The sequence below is a fragment of the Nothoprocta perdicaria genome, unplaced genomic scaffold, assembly GCF_003342845.1.
Source record: "Nothoprocta perdicaria isolate Ctin4 unplaced genomic scaffold, notPer1 scaffold_80, whole genome shotgun sequence".
In the NCBI taxonomy this organism is placed as follows: domain Eukaryota; kingdom Metazoa; phylum Chordata; class Aves; order Tinamiformes; family Tinamidae; genus Nothoprocta; species Nothoprocta perdicaria.
In genome coordinates this window covers 3,234,788-3,253,327 of record NW_020456088.1, presented here as the reverse complement: position 1 = coordinate 3,253,327, position 18,540 = coordinate 3,234,788, and the positions used below count along the sequence as shown (strand labels likewise).

The window sequence follows — 18,540 nt, the reverse complement described above, 5'->3', positions numbered from 1 at the left end:
AAAATCCTGAATTTCCAAGCTTTTTTTTTTTTTTTTTTGAGTCAAAGGGGAGAGCTACATCCCCAGTATTTATCGTATGTGCTTAACTATGTTTACCTAGTGTTTACCCTATGTTTACCCAGTACCAAAGTGCTTAAACTTTGTTTACCCAAAAAAATCAAAGATTGACAGCACTGAATATTCCTTATTGTATGCTGGATATTTTGCATCATTCACCACTTCCTTTTACTCAAGGACTGTACTAGTTATATTGAAATTAATCTTTAACTACTGTTATATTTTAATAATCACTACAGTTAACTGTAGTTAATCTAACCAGTTAATCTCATCAGTTATTGATCACTCTAACCCAGGTTATTTTCTACTTATAGTTCTCCAATAAAGCCTCCACTTTTACCAGATGAAAGTGGAACTGAAAATGGAAATCTATTTGTACAGCATGTGTTTGATTAAAATATGGATCATCTATCACATTCACAGCATTCTGTTTTTTGAAAAATGTTTGGTAAAGTCTCCCCTAGTCTCACAATTCTTGCAGTATTCCTCACTTTAAAAATATTACAGATGCCCAAATCTAATCTTAGAATCCCCAATATAAATTCTCTATTCTTTTCTACAAATTTCTGTGAACCAAAATGATGAAGTATTGTTTATGTAATCTTTTTGTTTTACTTTATATCTCATACTCAGAATAAAAATATTTTGACATCAAAGATTAAGTATGTCCTGCGTGATTGTATCTTCTATGTGAACTTATAATTGCTTCAGCCAGCAGATAAGCCGTTTTTTTCAAAAAAAAAACATTTTTTTCATCAGTCAAACAGCATAAGATTGAAAATAAAAAGAGAGAGAAGAGATAGAGAAAAAAAAAAAGTAGGTACATTTTGGAGGAACTCTAAAGTAAAGATTGACTCAGCACCACAAAATGTTGCGAGTTAAAGAAAATGGCTTGAGGATGGAGCACCCACTATTCTCCCTGCAGTTCACACACTGACACAGCCTTGTTTTCTTTCTGAATGTTCTATCTGAATGAAAAGAGTTCAAAAAGAGAATAACAAATCAGAATGAGGGTTATGTTACAGTGAATAACTTAAGCTGATCATGGATACAGATGATTAATATATTTCAGTAGTGCGATAATAGTACAAGTAATATCACGGCTACATGACAAGCTGAAGGTCAATGGTAATTTTCCGCACTCTTTTCTGATGTGTGGTACACAATTCTGGCCACAATAAAGCAATGTGCTCACATGCATACCTATATCACATGCCTAACAAATTAAGCATGTCTGGAAGCTCTTTGATGAATCAGTTCCCACAGGCGTTAGCTTCCCATTTGTCATGCCCTTTCTGTTCTATGAAAACTTTTTAGAGTAGGAATTGTGTGGATACAGGGACAAAAAGTCACCATGAGGCTTCACAGAGTGTGACCTGTATGAACAGCACATATACTTATTTTTATCCTGCAGTGAATACAAGATAACCTTCTCTTCTGTGAAACAAGGGTGAGCACATTTCTTTGCTCTATAGGGTAAGTACATTCATATATAGGAAGAGTTACTAGGGAGGAGTAGATGATGTTGCACTGTGACTCACTCTTTCTATAGGTATGGTAAAAAGAGATGCTGATCTTTATTAGATCCCCTAGGCATTACCCTAGCATAATATACATATATAACAGCAACATAACAGCAACTTTCACAGTGAAATATTACCCTGCAAAGGTAGCCATAATGAGGACAAAATTGTTACAGGTTTGAAAAATTGATAAAAATGGTTTGTCAATGGGCCAAAGCAGGAATATTCTATGAAAGCAACTAGTGACCAGACAAAATGCTGGAGAAGCACAACAAAGTGAACAAATGGGTATACGGAGCACATTAAACGACATAATAATGCTAATGACAAATTGTATAATTCTGAAAAATGATGTTTTTCAGATGAGCAAGATCTTTACTCATATAAGGTAAACTAGTTCTCCAAATGTTGAAGCTAGATGCTCTGCACAGCAAATTCATGGCATAACCAAAAGCAGACAAGGGAATTGTAGCCACTGATCTTTTAAACTGTCCAATCTAGCTTTCCTCTCACACAAAGTTTAAACAAGCCAAAATATTTCTCCTGCAAAACATGCCAAGTGCCATTCTGGTTCATTTATTATGGGAAGGGTATTTTTAGAGATGAAATAGGTATATTGGACAGCTATCAAAATGATTTGCTGTTTGTTTTTTTCCAAGGGAAGCTTTAACACAAAAGATGAAGGAAATTTAACTTCCCTGGTTTAGAAAAAGGGTAACACAGGAATCAAGAGTAAGTGCACAAGGACAGAGAACATAGCTTTAATCACACGATTCCCCTTAGGATGAAATGTATTAATTGGTAGATTTCAGAGAACTTCATATGGAAACTCAGAACAGAGTTATTCAACGTGAAAATGCCTAAACTGAATCAAATGGTAAATTCTGCTTAATAAAATGGGGAAAAGATACCAAATGTCCAGTGATGACTGTGGAAATCCATTTGTGAACTTCTGTCAAGAAGAGATGAAGTATCCTGGCACAAGCTGTTCAGAGAAACTGGGGTTGTGATACCCTTGGTTAGCACATTTGTAACATAATCAGATTGTGTTTCAGATGAGTCTCTATTTAGCTTCTGTAGATAGCTTGAAAATGGCAATACACTTTTCTGTTTGTTTGTTTTTCTCCAAAGTAATGTGAGTTAAGGCAATTGCTCATTCACTATGTTCTTAGCTCTAACGGATTCTAGTAATGCGAGTTTTACTGAATAAAGTTATTGCAAATATCTAGAAAAATATGACAATGAAAAGGAACAGTGTGCTTGGTTGGAAATTTAAAGGCTTTTCAATGAATGGATCAGGAGTCGCCACATCCCAGCATAGCAAGTTTTGCATGAGTACGTACACCATCAAGTCCACCTGGCAATTCTGTCTCTCCCTGATACATGGAAAATATCCTGTGGCTCTAATCACTTGAAGATTTTTGTACATATCTTGCACGTTCGAGAAGATTAGTCCCCTGAGCTAGTATAACTGTGCCACTATTTTTTAATTCTTCACTGGTGGCAAAAAAAATAGAAGTTACAATTGTTAGTGACTAGCACTCCTTCCTGTACCAGAAGCAACAAGACGTTCTGAGCAACTTCCTCAGGAATTCTCATTCCTCTTTGGTGATTTGTTATAGGTTCTACCAGTGATGATCATTTACGCATGGAATATGATAAACTCATTAGCAAAATCTACAAAGCAGTGCAAAACTCTGCATTTCCTCCCTGTGCAGACTTATAGCATTACTAATTTACAGAATCTGCCCAACAGACATAGCTGAAATTAGGAGTTTCCATCTGCAAGAAAAAAAAAAAAAAAACCAGTAACAATGTAAAAAATTATGGAGTCAGATTAATTAAATCAGTCAAATTAAAAGTCAGCCTACTCCAGCCTTCAGTCAGCACATATCAGGGCAGAATACAAGAATGGGCACATGGAGGCTGCATCTGGACAGGTTGGTTTAAGACTATGGATGGATACATCTTTCTCCCATTTGTCTACATCTATTTGAATCTCGTCATACTTTTGGCCACCATAGCTAAATTATTAAAATGTGAATGTCAAATGAATCATGATCTTTTTTCCATTTTTGATCTTAGAGATCTTTACTATGCAAATATTTGTATAGTAAGCAATTAAAGTTAAGGAGAAAAATTATTACATGAAAGACGGAAGCCATCAAAGAGTTAGGTGTCTGATCTAAGATAGTCATTTTCTCTTCCTCCAAAATTGAAGGAAAAAAGACAGACATGCCCCTATAGCAAGTCCTCCTTCCCTTCTTGGCACTTATTTTTTGATGGGATGACTTTCCTAAAGTAATTTATTTCTTTTTACTGAGTACAGATAGAGCTGGGACAACTCCGAATGGATATAATTTCTAGACGGCTCAACACAGATGAGATTATTCCATTGGTAGCACTTTCAGAACTACTAGAAGATATCAAAGGCTTTAAGAAGGTGCTAAAGAGTCTCAATTCCCCTGAGCAGTACCAAGTATCACAGCTTGATATGAGTACTCAGCATGAGCTATGTGACTTAGTCACAACTTCATGCCGTCTTCCATCCATCTGTAAAATCTGTGACTCTTCTGAGCCGACCTGACGTGTCTGTATCACCTGCAAGCTTTGTGGTCTCATTATCCTTCCCTCCTATATCGTTTCTGGATGGGCTGAACTGTACAGGTCCATATGCATCGAGAGGTGTAGACATCTTTCAATTAATAAACCTGACCATTTATTGTACATTCAGCATTCTATCTTTTAACCAATAATTAATCTTTCCCATCATACAAGATAACCTGTTTCTATTTTATTTTATCAAAATGAAAACTTAAGTCAAATATCGGATAATTCATGGAACCAAAAATCTTTTGAAAGAAATATTGTTGAGTTAAAGAATATTTTAAGAAGAGTTAAGAATATTAAAGAAGAGTTAAAGGAACATTTCAATATTCATGAATAAAAATATGATTCTTCTTTTTGTTGAATCAAACATAAATGCTTTATTCTGGTTTGCTGGCATACTTTTGCATCTTGCACAATGCTCTGTTTTGTGATAATTATAATTCAATAATCTTATGTCCATAAGCCTTCAATTTCCTTACAAGAGATGTTAATAAAGTATAGAAGAGATTTACTAAGGAAACTCAGTCAGTACTGTGGGTTTATGCTGCAGAACTTAAGTATCTGAATAAGATATAATAAATATGAATAAGTAAACTTAAGTATCTGGTTAAGACTGGAGGACCAAAATATGCCAACTTCTCAACTAAAATTAAGTATTTTTTTTCTAATTTTTTCAGTAGAGTATGCATAGAAAACAGGAAAACTGAAACTTCCCAGAAATGTCTGTTTCTTTAGAAACTGATTTTCTTTTAAAAAATCTCAAAAACATTCCCAATGAACCATTCCTCATTCTGAATGAAAATTCCATTACTTAAAGAAGCTCCAATACTATTCAAATATTCAACCAGAACTATGTCAGTTATGTAAATACTAACTTGCAATGTGTGTAACAGCCACTAAATGGTACATATTGCTTGATTATACGACCCATGAGGTTATTTAAGAGAAGTATTATGACATAGGCATTCACCTATTATTGAAAATTATATAAACAAAATTTAGTTCGCACTTTTAAAAGGTAGTTATACAAGGATCTTAAGAGATTCCACTGCTTCTAGTCACAGAGAAAAAATCCTATTTCTTATTTTAAAAAAGGTTCTGGTCCTAATGCAATGAACTATACAGTACTAAGCTAGAAGAGAAATGCTGTTTTAAAAGGAAGGTTATGAATCTTCCTCCAAAGATAGCTAACTTTTATAAACTGTTCTCCATTGTGGACCAGACCTGTAAAAAACACTGAAATACTGAACAATGTAAACAGACATCATAAGGAATTTTCATGTTCACCTTGAGATGGCTCCGCCTGAATAGTCACAAATGCTACATTGGCTCTGTCACAAATAATCTGTTAAGACTTGAAAGATGATGAGAAAAAAAAACTTCTTGATATTATTATTAAATAATGTTTATCATTTAATCACTAGTAAAGCGATGCTATCAATAGCAATTAGGAATATTGCTTCTTTTGCTAAATGCCAACTGTATTATTACTCACTCAAATACTTTTGCTTTGCTGGATCTCCACTTCCTAAGAAGCTCAGGAAAAAAAAAAAAAAAAGGACAAATACTATAAAATTATAATTTCTTTAGTATCGGAGTGGAAAATAAGGAAGTTAAGCAAATGACTTTCAGTGTTACTGTAACCTAAAGAAAGGAAGAAACAAGAACAAGAGAAAAAAATCCATAAATGCTTTTAAGAAGCTCAGTGGGTGAGCAACTGAATGCATACCTCAAATTTGATTCTAACTTGATTTTTTTTTTTCAAAATAATGTAAAGTGTGAAAAAGCAAAGACATCATTTTACTTATCCAAATCAAACCCATGCTGCTTTTAGGTGCAGCTACTCTCTTTATGACAGCTGTTACTGCACGTTGAAAATACACTTGTCAAGGAGCACCTTGACAGTTCTTTTCACTTGAGATAATTCTCTAATACTTTACAAAAGTGGAGTTGACAACATAAAGAAAGGTTTTACATTCTGATCAGCTCTGAGATGCATAATAGTACAGAAATACATTCAAGATGTATAAAAACACCATTAACTGTAAGCTTGTTTGGACAAGCCTCAACTCACTTTTAAAAGAGGCTACTTCAATGACTACCTCTTAAGTCCTGCATAACTTACAACAGATATTACTTTTTTGGGGGATTCACAGAATCACAGAATATTCAAGGTTGAAAGGGACCGCTAGAGATCATCTAGTCCCACATTCCCGCTCAAGCAGGCACACCTAGAGCATGTGGTACAGGGTGGCATCCAGGTGGGTTTTGAAGACCTCCAGAGAAGGAGACTCCACAATCTCCCCGGGCAGCCTGTTCCACTGCTCTGTCACCCTAACAGTAAAGAAGTTGCTCCTCACCTGGAGACGGAACTTCCTGTGCTTCAGTTTATGGCCATTCCCCCTTGTCCTATCGCTGGCCACCAATGAGAAGAGCTTGTCCCCTTCTTCCCTGCATTCTCCCTTCCTGAACTTATACATGTTAATCATATCCCCTCTCAGCCTTCTCCACAGAAAAGACAGGATTACTTCAGACAGGATTTATCATGCTTTACTTGTGACCCTCTAAAAATTATGTGCTTAATTAATAAGTTAAGCTAAGCCTTCTTTATCATTGCCATTGATGTAGAGAATGGGGTGTCCCCAGCAAATTATTCATCACACGCTAAATCAAATGTCTAAGGTATGTGACATTAGCAGCTCTCTAGATGGGTCATGCTTTCAGCTGATATTACAGGGAGGACAGGCAACTATTTTACACAGGATGTCTAATGTTTAGATGAAGATATTTATATCAAGTAGGGTAGAATGCTTATTGCCACTTTAACAGCATATAGTAGGTGTGTATGCATGCATACACATGTATATATAGACAGAGAAAGGGTACGATAGGCATAATGTTACCATCATGATTCCAAGAGAAAACTAAACAAAGCTCCTTAGGAAGTCAGAAATTCTTCTAGAGGAGATCAGAAAATCTCTGCTGGAGAACTAAGAGTCTAAATGTTATGTACTGAAACGATGAAGAGGAAAATATTAAATGCCTATGAAGTTAGGTTATTTCTGGTTGTAGTAGGGATCGATACTAAAGCTGACAACCTCAGTCACAACACATTTGCACTCTGGATGGATTCATTCTACAACCAATATTTTCTTACAGAAGTCACTCATGCCAGTGTGTGGGAGGTATAAAGCAATAGTTAACCGTATTTATGCCCGAACGATTAGCAAATAGTTCTGCAGCAGCCAAGAACATATTGGTTGGATATTGCAGAAAAAAAAAATATACAACAATAGTGAATCTTTGTGGGTTTCAGGATAGCAATGAATCGAACAATTCTGCAAAGTAACTGAAAAAAACACCCTGAAAAATGCAAAATATTAACCACTGTATGCTACCTTGAGGGGGAAAAAAAAGCATCTGAAATATGACAAATCTTTCTGGGACTTTCTTCAATAAAACTTCACTCTAATTCAGAGATACGAAGAAAATCACCAGGGGATCAGCAAGTGTCTCATAAGAGGAAAATGAGGCAGTCTGGCTTGTATAGTTCTCATGAAGACTCTCAAAACTTGCTCTCCTCCAGTTCAGGAAGGCCCTCAGCTTAATGACAGAAATTTCACAATCCCTCTACACTTAGCCAGCTTCTAACACTCCTTCTATATGCAACTACCAATAAGCACGTGGACCTTGGGACTAATCCATCACGGTCAGTCTTAAGTTGTTAACATCAGGAAGTAGACAAGCAAGTAGGGGAGATACCAGCACAACGACAAAAGAAACCGGAATTTTGTCACCATTAAATGCAGGCTACAATTTAGAAGTTTTTTGTCCATCAAATAATGAGGTTCAAGACAGTTTTCAAGAGTAATAGCAAAGTCTTTTAAAATGTTTTTCTAAACTCTATGTGATAGACTTTGGCGACTGTGCAACCTCACTTCTCCAGGTAACAAGTAACAGGGAAAAAGAACAGATGATTTGGCTGACCCATTTTGCTTCTATCTTGTGTCTATGTTCCTGAGTTCATAACTCCCTCCATACTAGTCACCTTTGACAAATCACACATTTATAGGCCAGTGTCAAACTCATATACACATGCAAAAAGTCAAGATTGATGAACAAAACTAAATGTTGACTTTCCTACATTTACCAGGGTAGGCATCAAAACCAAATTAGACAACCCAGAAGTTTAGTACATTGTGGCTGCCTTCTCATTTTATCCCTGCTTAAGCAACTTTGAAATTAAAAAAAAATAAGAAGAAAAAAAAAAGGGCTACAAAGACACTCACAGATTGATAGTTCTTGATAAGATGACAGACACAGTCAGGAGGATGCAACCACAGGGACCAATTTCAAACTGAAAAATAAAAAATAATAAAAAAAACAGTATTTACTTCCCTTGTTGTGTACATTTGTTAGCCCAATCCTAAGAAAGGCAAATCCAACTGAAAGCAGAACCATTCTCATTTATGCTAGAAGTGAATTTGTTGCTCTGTGTTTTTGAATGCAAGGCAAGCCCACACAGCGTCTGAAACAACGTTCAGGAGACATCAAACGAGACAGATGAATACAGAAAGACCAGCAGATGAGTAATAACAAATTCAATATCTTCCCTCTACACAATACCTGGTGAATATTCTTCTGAAGAAATGCAATCAGATCTTCGTATCTTGTGGCACTATGCAATATTAGCTGGGAAGAAATGTAAGAAAAAAAATGCAACTGAAATGATAGCAAATCATTTCTATAATCCAAAAGCTGAATTAAAGCTTAATTAAAGCTGAATTAAATAACATTAAATAGTATATAAGGCCAGTGAAACATATATTTTTTTTGCTTGCTGTTACTCAGTAAAATATTATTAGACCTTTGTACATTCCAAATGTACAAATTAAAATGCTGCTTCTTGCCTTTTGCAAGTTAATTTTATGGCCATCTTGATTCAATTTTAAGCATTGTTTATTCAATAAAAAGCAATTCTTAGAAAAAGCATAGGAACATGCAGGTAGAAAAGGGGGAAAAGGTCAAATTTTTGTACCTGCTGTGGTGAGCATATTCAAGGCATATTTCCATGAATAATCCTATTTAACATAAAAAGGATCACAGGACTAGATCCTTACTTCAATAGGCTTTCTCTATTTTACTATCTTTTGATCTGAAATGAAAGATTGTCCTGCAGATATGGCACAGGGAAAGGTGACATAATCAGGAATAAGGATTATATATCTGGCTCTATCAGATTTTTCCTTTACATCATGGATTTCCCTTCAGTTTCCCTGTGGCTATTCCTCATGAATTTTGACAAGCAATACCTAAAGGCAGTGCTATGCTGTTAATTAACTCTGAAATGGCAAGCAGCACAGAATTATGTTAGCATATTAATTAAATAACGTATCTTGCCTCTTGCAAGAGCATACGATAGCCAAATCTTTGTGCTACATTCACCACATTTATACAAGTTTTTGCTTCCAGTTGTTCCGCAACCGTCTGGTTCTGCAAAGTGTCATGACACACCCATGCTTGCATTTAGGCGGCCAGTAATATTTCCTTAACCACTAAAGCCTGACTTATGGCATAAATGTTTACAAAGCCACTGGAAAATTTCAGATGGAAAAAAAGGCATAACTGGAAAGTAGTCTGCCATTCGAAGTTACAAGGGAAAAAAAAGGCAAAAAATACCATATAAAACATAAAAAAGAAAATACTGTGTTTTGATATTCATGGCTGTGCTTGGATCCAAGGATCCACTTTCATTTTAACTGCATACCAACAGAAATGGGCACTGTTCATAAGCTTGCAAGTTAAAGGAAACAAGGGATCCTCAGTGACCCCAACTGTCTACAGATACTGGTACAGTTCAGAATCAGAGAGATTCCACAATTTTTTAATTTCCTACTAGTTTTTGGATCATGGCTAGATAAATGGACATGGTTTTAAAACACTGTGACAGTAACCTGGAGTATATGGAAATTAGATTCATTGTGCTAAAATAAGAAAGTTTCAAAAAGGATATATGGAAAATATCACTATGAGTTACAGAGAATCTTACTGTTTCTAAGATTCCATCTGCTTTGTATTTTCCTATGGGAGTGAACTGCTGTTTTCCTGATGGCCTAAAAAGGATATTCAAACAAAACCAAAGTTCATGTTAAAAGGACCAAAAGCACATTAAAAAGAAATCAACATGATGTACGACTGGATGATGAACCAAGGATTTGGTTCATTATCTTTAACTTGTAAAGAAAAATCTTACATAAAAAATCATGTTACAAGTAAATAAACCCAACTATTATCAAATAATATCTAATTTATCTATGCTTTATTTCTTACTCTACTTAACAAGACTTATACATTTAAACACACAGAAAGAGGATAAATATAAGTTTAAGATGATAATGACAATTTATTGGAAAAGAGTATTACCGTAATGACTTTTAAATGAAAGCAGAGGAACAGATGTATATGATCATTGCAGAAGAAACATTTCACAGAATTTTACAGATGGAAAACATTCAAGATATCAGAAGAAATGTTGTAAAAATTGCTGCTTTTATTTCAGTTCTGGAGAATTTATGGCCCAAAGATTCTATGTTATTTTTAAGCTATCTTAGTTGATCTAATAAAACGAATGACCTCGTCTCACAAAACCTGCCTCAACTGCAAAATTCAATGTTGGATTCAGTACAGTGAACCTGAAGTGCCTAAAGGTTAGATGTCTTGTACACAGGCAGCCTAGCTGCAACATTAGCATAAACTAAGAATCTCATAGGCAGCTACAGGAAAGTGAAATGAAATCCTGCAATACAGAACAGATAAAGTGCCATTTCCAGATCAGTATTTGTTGGCAGAGATTTTGGAGGAATTCTAGCCTCAACAAAAACACAGGATTTTTCACAGCAATTTTGGAGTGTTATTGTTCAGTCCTACAACAGTAGAAATGGTATTTTGCAATACTTCTTCTTAAACTATTTTGGACTGCATAAATCCATCTTAAGAACCATTCATTTTGTGAGTTAGGTACATATATAACAAATATAACCACGGGAGCGTTGTACAATAACCAGAAGTTCTTCTTTTACTTACAGTGCTACTATTGCTTTTTCATTGCCTCCTGCACGCCATAATATGTCTGCAATTGCCATGGTGAGGCACTTGGTCCTGTGAACTTCTGAAGGCTGAAGACTACTGTAACTCAGGAAATGCAAAAAACAGACAAGTATCAAAACATGTTCTGGGAATCTTAACCATTAGAGAACATATTGTCCCTATTTCAAGTATATACTTATTCATAGCAGGTTTGTAGTGATAAGAACAAAGCTGTTTTATTGGAGACAATTCAAGTGTTGCAATGCCCCCAAATGAGCTTCCAAAATTGTCTTTAGATATCTCAGTTTCTTCTAGTCAAGGGAGAGATTCAGGCAGTTCTGAAGGCCAATTCAAAGCAAGCAAGCAAGCAAACAAACTGCAGATTGAAGAAGGAGTTAATAATATCACATATTAAAAGTTAATCTTCTAAAAGAGAAGTTACATGTTTTTTTCAGAATATATAACTAGTTGGAAAAAAAATACAGGTAAACGTACTTTAGGGAACAGTATTGGCAAATAATGGCCAGAATATGCAAACAGAATCTTAAATCTGTCAAATCTTAAATCTGTTAAATTTGTTTTAATATTCCACAATATGATTGCTTTATATTAATATAGTTATATATTTATATGTGATTTTTAATTAATAAAGGTCCTTAATTTCTTTTCTAAGTTTTAATTTCTTAGCTGTTGTGGCCCTAAAGTCTATACCATAATGTTCTTTCTCTGTTAACAATCTTTTGTCTAAAATGTCATCTGCAATGAACACTCTTTTTTGATATGGTACTTCCCGGAGTGTTGAGTTAAACTTGGTGGTAACTGAACAAATATTGGTCTGTGAAACCCAATTGTTTCTGAAACAATTTCACTTAAATCCTTGGTTTGGGTCATATGCAGTGATGTAATGAAGGCTTAAAGCAGTCCATTGATTTCAAACACGCAACCATGTCAACATATTTCATACAAATTGTATTTTGGGAAGTTTCCTAATAACTCATGTTATTCTAACTTTAAAATGTAAATGGAGAAGTAAAGGACTACAAGGGCAAAAGTCAAATGGGGGAGAACAGGCAGATCTGGGAATAAACCCAAGCATTCATGAGTCTTTGCACTGCCTGAAGAATTGGACAACAGACTCTTCCCCCTGGGAATACAGAACTGGAATCTTTCTCTTATGGGTTCAAGAATGGCACTCTTTGAAATTCAGATATTATCAGTTTCAAAATGCTACCAGAATGGGATATGAAGTCAAAATCTGTTTCCAGCATTTGAGTAAAAGATGTAATAATTCAAAAGACTAAACAAAAAACTTCAAACATCAAAAAAAAAAGAAAAAAAAAATTAAAAGCCTTTCAAGTTCAATGTCTGTCTTGAACGTAATGTTCAATTAGAGAATATTTCCCCTCTGAAGGATGTGAGATATGGGAGCTAATAGGTGAGAGTTTCAATTAGAACGAATATAACCTCAATGGTCTCTTATCTTTACTGTGTTTTAATACAGACACTCAGGAATTCATGTGATGCACAGCAGCTAATTCATATATCTGAGAGCTAGCAGAGTAAGAAGGAGACATACTAATTATTTCTTGAATAAGTCTGAAGTTCAAAGCTTAATTTAAAATGGCTAGTATTTCAAAAATTAAGGTATAGCAGAAAGAAGAAAGTGCTCATTTCAAGCACTGAGACTCCCCTTTCTGCTTAGGTAAGTGCTTCTGCCAATGGCAAACGTCTCATAAGAAAAATACGTTTATCCCACGAATAAACCAGGCCATCTTGCTATTGATATTCAGGAACTGAAAGCTTTTAGTATTTCTGTACATAAACATCTCTTAATCTGAAATTCCTTGGAGCCTTTCTGCATACCTCAGCAGTCCTTTTCATATACAAAATATGCAAAAGCAAAGTCCTTCAAAATAATGTGGATAACAGGAGTATAAAAAAAAGAGGGGCAAATATTGCCAAGTAAGCACTACAGCATGCAGCTGATTTAATTTGGAACATTTATGGTTTAAACAATCTGTCCTCAATTACCCCATTTATTTTTCTGTCCTCAATTAATCCATTTATTTTGGTGCCTTATAATTTTACAATAGTTACCATCACCACATCACGCTGAAAGAGCAAAAGGCTAGCACCTCTATTTTCATGGAGGATCTGAAACTCAAGGGGACCAGATCATCAATGGCCATCCTCCAACTTGGAATAAATTCCTGGTTCCCAAAATCAGGAAAAAAAAAGTCTTTGGTCATTTCTGTGGAGATTCTTGGTCATAAAATCTAAACACGTTATTTTTCCTCCATGGAGGTTTCTGAGTTCTTTCTTTTTTTTTCTGGAAAAGAGCTAGGCTCAGCCTTAAAAAATCTACTGTCATTATAGCCTGAATAACAATAATAATTTATATATCTTTTACTGCTTTGCTAGTTAATATTTGTGCTAACAAACAGGTATTTTCAGAGTTGCTGTGTTATCATTTGGAATATATTAGCAAAGCGTGCCAAGTTTCTCCCAGTCCTGTTGGGAATATTCTTCTTTCCTTAATACCTCTCATATAGATGATTTCTGCATTTCCTCATAAAAGTAAACAGAGGAAGACTCTTTGAAAATTCAGTGGATAAACTGTAAAGAAAATTCTTGAAGTATTGGTACTACTTTTAAGACATTTGGGAAGCATTATCTTAAACACTTAAAAAGTGTCTCTGAACAGCAGGCTATTGAGATGAATTACAGACAGATGTTATGTTCTGAAAGAACAGAAAGGAAGAAGAAAGGAGCACTCAACAACGTAACATTGTAGAATTCGCAAGACAATGCACTCTGAACGTGTATTATTATTTTACTGAAGCCAGCTATTTACCAGTCATGATTATTTATCTTTAAATTGCTTCAGGGAACAGGCAATTGTCAATCGATGAATTCATGGCAACTGCTTCAATTGAACCCTTATCTTGAGGTCCACAAGCAGTCAGTGATGAGCAACATGAGTAATAATGGTAAAACTTGCAATATTTTAATTGGATTGTAAGCAGAGTTTACAATGTCTTGACTCCTTTACATGGCATCTCAGCTCAGAATGGCTTAAAATATAGTACATCCAGACCTGGCCGCCTATGAGGACTCAATAAGGTGCATGGCAAACCACTGATCATCCCTTATCCTACATTTTGACAGGTGCTGAAGACAGGCACTGGTGCTCAACAAGGTGCCTTTTTCTTTCTGTTGCTTGTAAGAACAGCCTAGGATTTGCTTTAGATGCCTGTTAGCTAAAGCTGAGGAAACCTCAACAGAAACCTTTCCACAATCACAAATAGCTTCAAGCAGGAAAGTGGACATTCAAGGTTTTTTTTTTTTTAAATGAGAAGATTCTTTTCTCTTCCAAGATGGTTTCATGAAGTTTGAGGGAAATGTCTGCCTGAAAGCTCTCCTTCTGACTACAATGAGGTCAGAGCATTACCCACCCAAGTGCAAGTGCCAACAAAAATACCAGGAAAATATTGAATTTATTATTGAAAAAACTGCATCTATAAAATGAAGGCATCTTTTAGCAAAGTACATTAACTCCACTAGTTCCTTTAGTAAAGTACTTTAATATTATTCAAATAGCAGTCCAAGCAATTTTCTTTGATGCTAACAATATTTAACAGAGATCTTATGAAGTATATAGAAAACACATACATATAATTTAAATTCTATTAAAGAGTTCTGCTTTGAAAGGGCAAAAAACACCATCAAGAAAGAAATACATAGTAATAACTTTTAAATCCTCATTCAGGTTCTCTGTTAGTGTTGAAATCTACATTAATTCCATGGTCTTTCAAACCTGGATTATATTTTCTTTGATACTATTTCTCCTTGGGGATCTTAATGTTAAATAATTTTCATTAACTGTAGATCAAGGGGGTTGATATTTTAGAGGTTCTTGGTTAATCACAGGTGAGTAATTATAGAAGTGCAAAGCCAACATTTAAATTTCTAGAGGTAAAAGGGAAGCAAATGCTAATAACTCATACTTTCTTTCCCCTTCAGAACAACACAAGGTTCCTTGCTGTCTGCAGGACATAATTTTTTCTTCCTTCAATGTGGAATATATTCCTGATGTTAACTGCTTACTTACCGTGTATCTTTATTCTTGTTACCATCTCCAAAGATGAGCTGTTGTAGGACACAAGCTTGAACTGCTGCCAGGACTCCACATGGGCCACCCTGAGGGGAATAATAGAATTCATGAAAAAAAAAAAAAAAAAAAAAAAATCCATTGTTCGGTGCTAGCAAGACTTTTTTTTGCAATCCATATATTTCCATTCAAGCTTAAGCCATTTCTTCATCTCCTTTTATCCATCCATGCATTGCAGTGCTTTCTGCTTTTTAAAGCCCCTGAAAATCAATGTTACTAACTGGCATTGCATTTCCCTTCTACTCTTCCAGAAAAGAAGCCTAGAACAGACCATAATTTTATCTATGGTGTCAAAAGAAGCATTCCTCAATCATGCAAATGTCTTCTGATTGCTGTGAATGCTAGAAAAAACTCAAATCTATCTGTTTTGTGGAGTGTGGAATTAAGTCATGCCTATTTGTTTCCGCTGAGCACTGTGCCTCTCCTCAAATTCCCACCTTCATAAGGAGATCCAGGCTCTGGATGTCTGTATCCTATCTCAGTGTACAGGACTAATAGCATAGATATGAGCACAGCATTCACGCTTATGCACCGGGTATCACTGCAACATATCTGAGGAGTCAGCACACTAAACATAGTGGTTTCCACAGATGCTGTCCCAGGTATCTATCAGCACATAGGTATCATTCTCAGACATGGATTTAGCTTTAACATTAAGAAGTTTATTACTGAAATGTGGCTCCACCCCACACTGATATCCCATACATGCTGATGTGCCAGGGCTTGTTTTGACTGTGAAGATAAGGAAAGAAAAATAATAAAGATTAAAAAAAAAGTTATGTGTAGTTTCCTGGAGAATTTGTGCTCTGATTCTGGCCAGGCCAAGGTCTTTGTTACTGTTACTCTCCATAATATGAGATAAATCCAAGATTGCACTGCTGTCATACATCACACTCACATTCTCAAATTCCTGGGTAGATCATAATCAGGGTGCATGATGAATCACTTTAGTATTTGTCAAGCTCTTTTCAAAACCCTAGAACAGGATTAAAGGTGCAGCCAGCACTGCTATTTTCATCAAGTGATCAGGTTAACTTTCAGATTGTTCTAAGCAGAGCATCAAACTCAATGCAATGCAATGCAATGCAATGTAAAGTGCACAGCATGCAATCTAGAAAATAAAGTTCTTGTAATCAGAAAGTAGCTTACACATTGAAACCTTCCTTCTATTCTCCAGGTAAATATAGGATATACATTTACATGAAATTCCAGATCCTCCCTAAAACATCCATTTAATATTTCTTCTCTAGTTCTATGTAAATATAATCATGCTGTCAGCTTTCTTCTAAGGCCATCAGCCTAGTGAATCATTTAGCTAAACATACTAAATTAAATATTCAATAACATGATTACTAGCCTTCAGCTCAAAGCTCCTCTTCCCCTCACTTCTGTATGTATATCATATCATGGTGTATTTTTCCCAGTCTAGATACATATTTTTCTCTGTCCATTTAAGAGCATGATATATGTTTTGTAATGAGGTTTGGTATACCCTTTTAAGGTCTGATATATCCTTTCTCCTGTATCCTCTGTAATAAAGTCCTGAGATCCTACTCTGATGCAGGAGATCTTGTGCATGGGTGTCACAGCAGCATATCACAAAGTGGTTGACAAAAAGCATACACTGCAGCTGAAAGGATTCATCTTCCATGGGACATATTTGCACGTGGAGGACATGTCCTGTTTCTTATGCATACACTATGTGCACAGGGAACTCTGTGAGTCCACGCTTCAGGCTCAGCCAGCTCAGCAATGGGGCTTACCCCCTGCATCTGGCACATGAGCTTTCAACCTAAAGTTGCTTACACGCTGACCTGAGTCACTGCATGGGAGTTTTACCAGCTTGGGTTGCCAGAGAAAACTGCTGAGGTTTTTAGAAATATGGTTGGAAACTAAGAAACTTTGTCTTAGGGAGGATCTGGAATCTCGTGGCTGCAGCCCAGAATTAAGGAAAGGATGCTGCCAAGTGGTCCCATGCGTACAGCAATGCCAGTGATACTGCTGGGGCATTTCTCCCCTTTTCCCTTAAGAGGAAATCTCATGATATGACCCTCAGCATATGGGAACTCAAGGCTGGCAAGAATCTCCTTGCGCATTTCTCTACTGCAGCAGGCAATTCTTGTTAAATATCCCTATTTAAATTTTGCTTCCCCTATCCTTTTTCTCTTAATCTCTTCTCTGACCTTATCCTGGTTTATGCCCTTTCAGCTTAAGTAACTTCTCCTCCTCCCTACAAGTCACTCCACACACACCATACATGACACTTTTTGCAGCTGGTTTAAGTTTCCCTCTGAACTATTCCATCTTTCTCCAGTCTTTTAATAAGATTTGGCAAGGTAATAAATGATACTAAAGAAAGAAAAGACTCTTTAAAAGACTGTTTTTTTTTTTTTTTTTCACTGCTGAAACAGCTTCTGTAAACTCAGTGTAGAAAAGCAATGATCACTTTTTTTGTTGCTTAGCAAGTAATTTACAGTACCTTTTTTTGCACGATGCCGTATTTTAACTGTGGTATGCTATTAAATGTAAAACTCTGTATTTTCCATTCTTCACTGAAGCAACAAAGACTTGAGCCAAACAAAAGATTTTTTATTTCCTAAGAAGAAATAAAAGGAAAGAAAGAAAGAAATTCTCATTTCAAGATATATTTTCTTGTAGTAGTTTGTAGAGAAGGACGATTGTGGCAGAGTAATGACTAACTCGCTATAACCACCCTTTTAATTTCTCTTTTATACAGACTGTAAATAGTAGCACCCAGTTGAAAAGGAGCAATATTTTCCTTTTCCTACACTGTTCCTTCAGCTCATAATGCTATGTGTTGCTCAGCATTAGAAAACTGTTTATGCAGATTGTTTGGGGCAGGGCTTCCTTACACAAATACCTCCTTAAATTTAACAGCCAGAAGAACAACATGGTTATATTAGTGAGAAAAGGACCTTGATGTGCACAGTATATAGAAAACACAGTCTGTTTTGCTATTTGTCTGATGGTATGTCAGCACACGCCGAATTGAAAAGTTGAACTTGAAATGTCGCAGGTTCAGCAAACACTGAACTCCCTGAGTGGAATGAGGAAAATAAGCAGGCATCTCTA

The 18,540-nt window shown here is 35.7% G+C and overlaps 1 protein-coding gene across 1 annotated transcript in view; it reads right to left on the bottom strand.

Moving 5' to 3' along the window:
• MINDY4 (MINDY lysine 48 deubiquitinase 4) overlaps positions 1-18,540 on the bottom strand; it is a 69,826-nt gene that overhangs the window by 30,567 nt on the left and 20,719 nt on the right. Inside the window, exons 8-13 of the mRNA XM_026051933.1 lie at positions 17,927-18,043; positions 15,388-15,476; positions 11,274-11,375; positions 10,240-10,303; positions 8,817-8,882; positions 8,480-8,547 (exon numbers count right to left, since the gene is read on the bottom strand). Coding sequence (XP_025907718.1) covers positions 8,480-8,547; positions 8,817-8,882; positions 10,240-10,303; positions 11,274-11,375; positions 15,388-15,476; positions 17,927-18,043 — 506 coding nt within the window. The remainder of the gene's footprint in view (positions 1-8,479; positions 8,548-8,816; positions 8,883-10,239; positions 10,304-11,273; positions 11,376-15,387; positions 15,477-17,926; positions 18,044-18,540) is intronic.